Below are 9791 nucleotides of genomic sequence, written 5' to 3' on the forward strand. Positions count from 1 at the left end.
CGCATTTTGTTGGCACATTAGGTCCAAGGAGTGTTTTGGAAATAATATATAATATAAAATGACAATGCTAAATAAATCAGACTAGGAATTAAGTATCAACAAATAATCTTACTGATAAAATAAATAAATAAAAACCTTTAAAGTATTAACCTCTTAACCCCCACCTGAACTGCACCCATTTGCTTCACTTTCTGCTTTACCCAAATCTCGACGTTTCTAGACTGGACAGTTTACAGTGTAATGCCTCATTTAAAAGCTAAAAACTGATCCACTTCTCTTTTGTCTCATTGTCGCTGCGTTTGTCGTGCTTTCACCATGTTTTTGTGACTTTTTAGGCCGATTTTTGTCACTTTTGAATCACTTTTTTTAAATCAGATTTTGGACACTTTTTTGTCACTTTTTTGTCACTTTTTTGTCAGATTTTTGTCACTTTTTAATTTTCAATTTCGTCACTTTGTCTATCACTTTTTTTTAAATCAGATTTTGGTCACTTTTTTGTCACTCTTTAGTCAGATTTTTGTCACTTATTAAGTTGATTTTTGTCACTTTTTAATCACTTTTTTTATCAGATTTTTGTCACTTTTTTGTCACTCTTTAGTCAGATTTTTGTCACATTTTTGTCGCTTTTAAATTTTCAATTTCATCACTTTTTTGTCCGATTTTTGTCACTTTTTCGTCACTCTTTTTCACTTTTTTGTCAAATTTCTTCATCCTCGTTTCCGTCTCATTTTTCTTCTTCTATTTTGACACTTTTTTTCAACAAGCTTTAAGATTTGGCTGAAGTCAAACAGGTTCAGGAGGGGGTTAAGAGACTAAGTACAACACTAGTAAATCTTGCGGTGAAGATCCTCCACTTCTCCTCGCCATGTCCAACAATTTGCCATCACTCAATCTCCACGTCTGTTGATGATCTAAAAATAGTCTTTAGGGCGGGACGGGCAGACAAAACTAGAGTCATTGTAGAGAAACTGTGCAGCTTGGATTTCTCCCTGGGGAGTTTCTGTTTCCCTCCCCGTCCCCGTCTCTACGCCGCGGGCCCTTGTGCAGCGACACCGGACACTTGCCTCCTTGTTTTGTCATCTTTTGTCCCGTGGAGGGGTTCGCTTTCCCTGGTGATGATACTGCCCGACTGTCTGTCTCAAAACACCATTCACTCAAACATGCAAATGAAGTCGGTGTGTACTTACTGTGAGGTGATGCATTTGGCCTCACTGCGCACGCTACTTCGGGCCTGAAGCGGGAGGATGGTCTGGGCCTGGAAGCAGTATCGAGCCTTGCCCTTCACGTCCTTTAGTCTGTAAGAGCAGCACTCTATCTCCAACTCTTTCTGTGAAGCACAAATGATCAAATGGCAGCATTGGAAAAGGTGATACTTTGTTGTTATGTTCTTGTTTTGTGAGTTTGTACTCTTCCTCTTTTCGACAATGGACAATAGGATTATTAAAGATCATGTGTGGGTTGTGTTTTGTAATATGGAAGCTCGTAAAATCGCATCAGCTCATTTGTGAAAAGTGTGTTGTCACGGTGGGAGGAGACGATGCGTTACCAATGTACTCATTAATTTACTCAAGTAACTATTAGAACGTAGTTTTTTTAACAACATACTCTACTTACTTTTACTTTGAAACAATAGGTTCTTCTCTACACCACGGTTAAGATATATTTTCCATCATAATAAACTTACAGTATGTTGTTGATGTGTTTTTATGTTTATGTTCACCAATTTATGTCTTTTTTAGGCCCCTTTTAGATCCACTTTAGTACGTGAAATGTGATCTTCTTAACCTGGTGGTACTTGGAAGGTCAAATATTAGTGATACTTGGTGTGAAAAGTTGGGGCTGTTTTCACATCATCTGTCACTGATCAGGGGCTAAAACATCATCTGTCTGCTGCTCATAGTGCTGTATTAAAGACACAATACGTTAGTGGTTTGGGACAAAACAACTTGTTCTTCCTTAGACTAAAAGATAAACAGCTGGAAGTTCTGGCAGCACAGACAGACACAGCAGCTGTGCACATCAGCCCGGTGACTGCAGCTGAGGAAGAAAGTTGGATTGGACTATTCTGGGTGAAATTAAACCAAGTTAAAGCTTATCCAGTCCATGCAAACATAAAAATAAGTTGCTGTTTATTTCTGTTAGATGCCAAATGGAAAAAATTCAGGTAGAATTATATATATATTATATATATTCTCATATAGTGGGATTATTGGGTAATAATAATTATATAGGTTCTAATAACGACAATTCCATTTGTTTTATGATAATGATGATGGTTGTAAAATGATTCATGTAATGAAGCCTAGGCGTTAATTCAACCTGGGAGACGATTTTCAGCATCACATACCTTCAGCCAATGATCGCTTCCGAGAGGGCCACACCTCCACCTCAGCCATCAGCGTAAGAGCCGCACCTCCATAGCAGCCAATCATCGCCCTCGGTCCCGCTTTTAAGCCCCAGCAATCATGGTTCGTTCGCTTCCCAGCTGCGTTGCGACCCACCTCCGCCCCATCTCCGCCTCTTCCATCCACGGCTTCTACCTGCTGCGGCTTTACGGGTCTTCCATACCACCATCAGTGTCCAGGCTCCGGGGGAAGACATCCCTAACTACAAGCTGTTTATCCATACTGACTTTCATACATCGATGTTACCGCCGGGGTCTGATCGCCAAAACTAATATACATGTCAATAAATCTTCCTAATCGCTGCTTTTGTCTGTTTGAGTCTATCCAGGTTGAAATGTTTATTTATAAGCATTGTATGAATGTTTAATTCTATAGCCAATATACTTTTAGTATGAATGTATATGTTTCTTACCAATAGTTGTTGTCTTTATAGTTGTTACTGTTACTATAATCAGTGACAATAGCAAGACTTTAATAATAATAATAATAATAATAGTAGCCTATAATAATAATGTTTTTTTTTTTCTTCTTCATGCATTTTTCTGGCGGGTGGCACTCAACTTAAAGGTTCATTTCCGCCACCTACTGTCATCTGTGTTTGAACCAGTGCTTTACCCTTCAATTGTTACTGCGCGGTTTGTGGAAAAGAAAGAGTCAAAGTCATTAACTCGACTTGATGTTGCCTGCAGAAACCTCGGTTTAACTGTCTTTGTTTATTTGTTGTTTTTTTATTTTGTTGTTATTGTTTTGTTTCGTTTTCTCCCACATGTAAGACTTCACTACATTCATTATTTTGGACCCCCTGGCTATTTTAATGATCCTTTATTGATTGTATGAGTTATGTTTCTGATTGAAAGAGAGTCATTCTAATCTACACTATGGACACATGCAATATTTCATACAGGTTTAGTGAAGGATCTTGCACATGGACACTAGGGGCCACTATAAGGCCATTGCCGTGACCGAAGCGCAGTAGTATTTAAACATGGTAGTGTTTGTACCTCCTGTCCGCTCTCTCCTGTGAGGAAGATCTTGTAGAGCAGATCACGGTGCTTCATCCGGACCTGTGAGTGCGCGCGCGGAGGTTTCACACGGACAGTAATGCCTTTCGGTGTGGCGTTCAGCTTCAGTAAAGGCGGGCTTATCTTGGCTGGGGGGGGAGAAACAAACAAAATAAGTACAATTACCTCCTTATTTTTGAAACATGAATGAACGCTGTGACGTACAGTCCCAGCGCGGGCTGAATCTGCGCGATGTTGTCCAGGCGGATTTAGCAGCAGACGCGGAGCTCTGCACGCGCGCGTAGTACCACTCTGTGAGGTCAGAGGTCACATTGCTAAGGTCACACCTGGGTTCTGTAATGCCTTGGCACTCGTCCACGTCCAGCCACCGAGGCTCGCCGTAACTGCAGACACACACACCGGCCTGTTACATCAGGGTCATGGGGCGACACTAGAAATGCACTGATGGGAAAGTCTCACATCTTCCACTGGACGTAGTGTTTGAGTGAGGAGCTCCTGGAGGGCGAGGTCCACACCAGAGTGGTGTTGTAGTCCACAGAGTAGAAGTGCACATGGGCAGGAGGCACCAGGTTCACTGAAGCCACAGGTTACAGTCAATATCACCAACACAGACATTAGGCAACACATTATTTGTATTAAACTTCTTTGTTGCGTGTCTGTTACAGGCATGGGCGCAGATAGCGGGGGGGACGGGGGGGACATGACGTACCCAGATTTTCATTCACCTGGATCCGTCCCCCTCACTTTTATGAAGAAAAATATCTTGCAAGCATTTTGCAATGTGCGAAACAGCGCCTCCCTTGACCATTCACTTTGATATGCGGCGAGAAACGGTATTGCGCTCATGTGTTTGTGTTGACTGGGCTGTGCGTGTGTCAAAATGCGAAACGCGAGCTGTTGGTTTACTTGGTTATCAGACAGTGTAGCCTACGTCAGGACTGCTTTTTCATACGTCATGTGGCATGCTTGGTGAGTGATTAGAAACCGTACCAATACGCATTATTGTCTTGCAATGATGGGCAATTAAGTTTGATAGGTTGTCATGCCTGAGCAGCTTTGTCCCCCCCAGTTTCAAAAACCTATCTGCGCCCCTGGTTACAGGAGCCTTCTGTGCGCGACTTCTGAATCTAAACCAGAATCATGTCAACATCTCCACTCTTAAATGAATCGTCTGACACGGTAAATCACAAGTTACAACTATATTGTAACTGAAGTCAATTAAGATCACACTAAATAAAAGTTATTTGGTGATTTCCCCTTTTACAGTTAACTACTTGTAAAGGTGTCAAGTCACTTTCTACTTTCACACAAGAACAGTATTTGTGTATGAGCGTGGCACATATATATATTTTAAGTTGATAATACTCTTGGGTGTTGCTACAGCAGTTTGTAAGTGAAAAGTGTGTACCTTGTGCAGTGAGACAGCCTCCTATGGTCCCCAGCAGCAGCGCCGCGCCCCACAGTGCTCGCATATTCATCACTCAGTCTGACACTGGACTGAAGCTCCAGCATCTCTGGGTTTTATGCCGCTTCCACTTCCCTTACTTTACGTGAGGATACAATTTCACACGTGTCCTTCCTTTCTGCAGGCGGTTTTTACCAAAAACACACTGGCATTGCTTAATGGGTGGATCAATTTACAAAACGGGAATCTTAGTCCAAGCCCTGAAGCGGTTTTCAAACAACTTTATTTATGGCTTACATTTGAGAAACATTCATCCATCTGTCTGATGGAGAAACATTCAAAATATTTGAACTATACAACAATGCAGGTATTTTTTTGTTTACGGTAGACAATGACTTGTCTCCTTCCTTACTGGAAATGCCTTCACCATCTACAAGAAGCTCGTTGTGCAATGTATGAAATTCACATGACTGTCTTTTTATCACATGACTGTACTTTTTAAACCTATATCCATGTGGCTTTAAATTATAGATTGAGGTGTTGAGATGAATTACTTTCACCATTATGCGGCACCAAATATTGATTCTGGATCATCTGAGAGAGGTGTCAATGTTTTTGCAAAAATACCTGTGATATATTTCTGAAAGTGAAGTAATTATGTCAATCAGTGGCTTAGCAAAAGTGAGCTTTTCAAATATCATCGACTGGACTGGAGGAGCTTTGTAGTTACCTATATTTTATATTATTGTAGTTACCTATATCTTATATTTGGTTCCCAGAGCGATGAGTTTCAGAAGTCAGAAGCAAAATCAACCCAGTCCAGTCAACGATATTTGAAAATCTCTATGCCCTTTCTATGGGCAGAGTTTAAAGGTGTTGGCAGTAAACCCATTGTCAGTTTTGATCAATTCCCACAATTAGAGCAGGTACTTTTCAGTACTAGGAAAACAATGTCCTACTCCCACGCATTAGGTTACAGCAAAGAGGAAGGCGAGCACAACTCCAGAGACAAAGGCACAACATGGAAGCTTCAAATGTCACAACACAATCTGCTTCTCCTTTACCTGTTTATAGTCAAGCCATTCAACAGATAAAGTCAACGCTAATACACCATAATGAACAGTACAATGCTGTAAACCACTGGCAAATTCAATTAAAAACAGTGTCATGGGTTATGTTGGTTATGTTTAATCAGAGACAGTGTGATGCAGACATGACAGAAGGAGCAATAAAAGAAGAGTATTTTTCCTTAATGACACAATTTCAACATAAAAGGACAGTTGCTCCGTGGTTCACCAATAGCTAATGCTAAAATGTACAATACAAAAATAAAAAACAATTGCAACATGATAAGTAGACACAACTCTCAGTGCAGTTCAAAGAAGCTGTTTAGGTGCGAACAACGTCAGTCCATCAAAGGATTCCTACATCCACATGGAGAAGATTGACCTATTTAACTCGCCCAGGCTTCACCAGCACTCAGTGTAAAATGTAAAAAGCTGTGTTTGTTGCTCTCTTGGTGCAACAAATTCAACAATTAAACATTTTCTGATACGTCTTTTTAGGTATGAGGTTGATGGTTTGAGTTCAGGCCTGTTCTTTACATGTTGTTTGGATTTGTTGTGGAGAATGTTGTCTTTGTGTATTTGTTTAACTCACTGAATGAATTTTCTCATCGGGACAATCTATTTTCTACAACTACTTTCTTTTCCGCAAAGACTTAAAGTGCAAATATTCACTTGGATGATTAATATGTAGTGCCTTAATTATATTTTCAATTATCATATATCTTATAATGTAGTGGCACTTCTAATGTTACGATGCATAAGTATTATCAAAGGCACTCTTTGTTCATTCTTTTGATAAGGTGCAAAAACAAAAATATATACATCATTTCAGTGTAAGACACATTAAAAACATGTGATTATCCAATGAAATGTTTAGGATTGCCAATCACTAAATTCATTCAGTTAAACACCTATCCACCTAATTCCTACTCCCCATGAGCCTTTGCGTAACGCATTAGTGGGATTTCCAGTATGACCAGGACCGCAGTTTGTTTGCATGTAGACCGCGCACTTTAATCCACTTTTCATTTGCTCTAGAGCAGGGGTGTCAAACATACGGCCCGCGAGATGATTTAATCCGGCCCCTGCCCTGTAGAGCATAAATTCCAGAGTATGTGGGGAAAAAAAAGTAAGTCTCTCGCCCATTCCTGTGCGGAGTTATGAATTTTTAAAGAATTACCAGAATGCTCATTCTAGCCACTAGGGGGCATTAAATTTTAAAAAAAGGATAGAGCTCCACACGTGTCCAGCAGAGGGCACTGACATAATAAGAGCTCAGGATATGAACAACACATTATATAGCCATGTGGTAAATGGACAGTCTGCCCCAGGGCGGCTGTGGCTTCAATACAAGTTTACCACCACCAAGTGAATGAATAAAAACTACTGCACTTTCAGGAACTTGGGACACAGGCTTGTAAAGTGCAATACAAGTGTAAGCCGTTGTCATTGATGAAGCTACAGTCAAGTTGGGGCTTTGATCAAATCACAGCTTATTATTATTCATTCATTGGAAACATTTTCTCTATTATATGTGGCCCGCGACCCACCATGGGAGCTGAATTTCGGCCCGCAACCCAAAATGAGTTTGACACCCCTGCTCTAGAGACACAAGCTGTCAAACCTATAACCAAACTATGAACCGCCATTAGCTGCTCACAATAAACAGACGTATAACTGAAAGCGTTTTCTGACCAATGGGAGTGTTGGCCAAGTTGTCTCCACTTAACCTCTGTGGATATTTCTATTTCTGTGATCTTCACTCAGATGTGGTACTTTAAGCTTAAAGCATGGATTGTCAGCATAAAAACACAGAGATCTTCACATTTTCGGATTACAGAGCTACTGTCTGTTTATGAAGCCTCATTATATGCGTCGCACTTACGCAGAAACACGCCATGTCTGCGGTTTAAATAGGTCAAGGGTTTTACTCCAAACACTCAGAGAAAGCTGTAATGCTCTTTCCATAACTAATACATTTAAAATGCAATGTATTCATACCCAGCTCAGCTTGTATCGCCTACAGTCAGAGTGAGCAGGTCAGTCTGGTGTGTTGTCGCTCTTTACATGTGAGACACCTCTGTGGGCTTTCTTCTTATCAAAGATGGCATGTTCAAAATTGCTCCATGTCACAGTGTAAGCCCAGCTTTAGTCCAGGAGCATGTTCCAAACATCACATGTTCCAGAGCCACAAATGTCACTTTATCTGTTTTTTAATTCAACTGCAAACAGCGAAACATGTTCTTGAGCTGCGCAAGGACATCTTTTCAAATGTTATGGAGCCTGATCTTTTAGAAAATCATCTTGAAATGTTGAAATAAACGGCTATGTGAAACTAAATCTCATCCTGGAGACCAATGGAAACCAATGGCTCAAAGCGACTTCTGGCATCTCACCGGCAATTGCCCCGTCCTCATTTCTACACGAGTGACCCCAGGAATAAGGTGGATAGATAGCGTAAATTATATAGTTAATAACTAAAAGTGCAACAGCTTCTGGAGGCAGATTCTGCCTAACAAAAATCTCGTCCCGTGGTTCAATCGGGGAAACAATTCAAAGCGAATGATGGCAGGGAAGTTAGTGCATGTTACGTTGCTCATAAGCACTTGGGGCCGGTTCCTCCTCCTCTTGTTCATCATCTTCATCTAAACAATTGCCCTGTGTGTAGCCGTCCTCTGGCTCATTTTCATTCTCATTGTCAGGAACTCCGAGACGCAAGCGCACCTCCTCCCTGAATATGTAGCTGTCGTTGGATGTGTTCTGGTCCGAAGTGATGAGAGGTTCAGGAGAGGAGGCCTCCACTTCTGCAAACTCATCATCCAAAACGCTGTGCGCCGTCTGATTCTTCTTCTGATTCTTCCCCTCATGAAAATTCTTTAAGACACACAAAAACAATGTGTTACTAAATGTGCTGCAACTATTAAAGGCACTGTACCTGATTTTTGTCAAGTAGTGAAACAAATTCACTTTCTTCCCCCTTAGTATATTTTAGACTCAGACATTTGTTGGAAAACACTGTCCATTACAAAGCATTTGTATCCATTTCATGAACTCTTTTCAAGCATTTCTGCGACAATGACCCTGAAAAGTTGCAAATTATGCCAATAAACTTGTCCCTGTGAAGAATCAGGATATTACAATTATGTTAGAAAAGTTAGGAATGAGTTTGTATCACAACTAACACATTCATTTAGTGGCTTCCTCTTTCATTTTTTGTGTAAAAAAAATCGGCAAATAATACAGTTTAGACATCTCAAAATACAATACTGTGAATATTTAGATGGAATGCCCGAGATATCACATCACGCATGATAGTCAGGTTTGGGTCGGGCTTTAAGATTTTTACTTTTTTATTATTATCACTGTTATCTCTGATAAAAAATATAAGCTATAAGCTTAGTCTATTGGATACAAAATGAGTAGTTATATTATTATAAAATAGAGGAGTTGTCAGCCATTCTCCTCCCACGGCCAGTACCAGAGTGCTGCCTGCGAAGCGTAAACCTCTCCCACACACCGTGCGCCCCTCGGCCTGCCCTGTGTGTGTCCCGGCCTGCCCTGTGTGTGTCCCGGGCTGCCCTGTGTGTGTCCCGGGCTGCCCTGTGTGTGTCCCGGGCTGCTTTCTGCTGAATGTACTGCACAGAGTGCGCTCTGACCAGGCCTTAAGTAAAAGATCATTATTTACATCGGGTTTGTTTCGGGCTCGCTTCAGTTTGGGCTTTATCCCCGGGTTGGATTGGGCTGGATTATTTGGGCCCAAAAACTAAACTCTACCCCACAGTGTAGAAATGAAGGCCTTGTGAAGCTTTGTAACAGAGCACAGATAGTAAATATGTGATATGTGATGTGCAAGTTCATGTCACTAGATTTTTTGGTATCACTATTAAAATAT

General features: G+C 40.9%; 1 protein-coding gene across 1 annotated transcript; it reads right to left on the bottom strand.

Moving 5' to 3' along the window:
* Positions 1-1183: 1183 nt before the first annotated feature.
* Positions 1184-4899, bottom strand: il22ra2 (interleukin 22 receptor, alpha 2; the record flags this gene model as incomplete). Its single annotated transcript, XM_079559393.1, has 5 exons — positions 1184-1327; positions 3407-3555; positions 3632-3810; positions 3887-4001; positions 4836-4899. 5 exons carry the CDS (start codon positions 4897-4899, stop codon positions 1184-1186), a joined length of 651 nt encoding a protein of 216 aa, XP_079415519.1.
* Between the last annotated feature and the right edge of the window lie 4892 nt (positions 4900-9791).

This window comes from Gobius niger (genome assembly GCF_951799975.1).
Source record: "Gobius niger genome assembly, chromosome: 7".
NCBI classification, from domain to species: domain Eukaryota; kingdom Metazoa; phylum Chordata; class Actinopteri; order Gobiiformes; family Gobiidae; genus Gobius; species Gobius niger.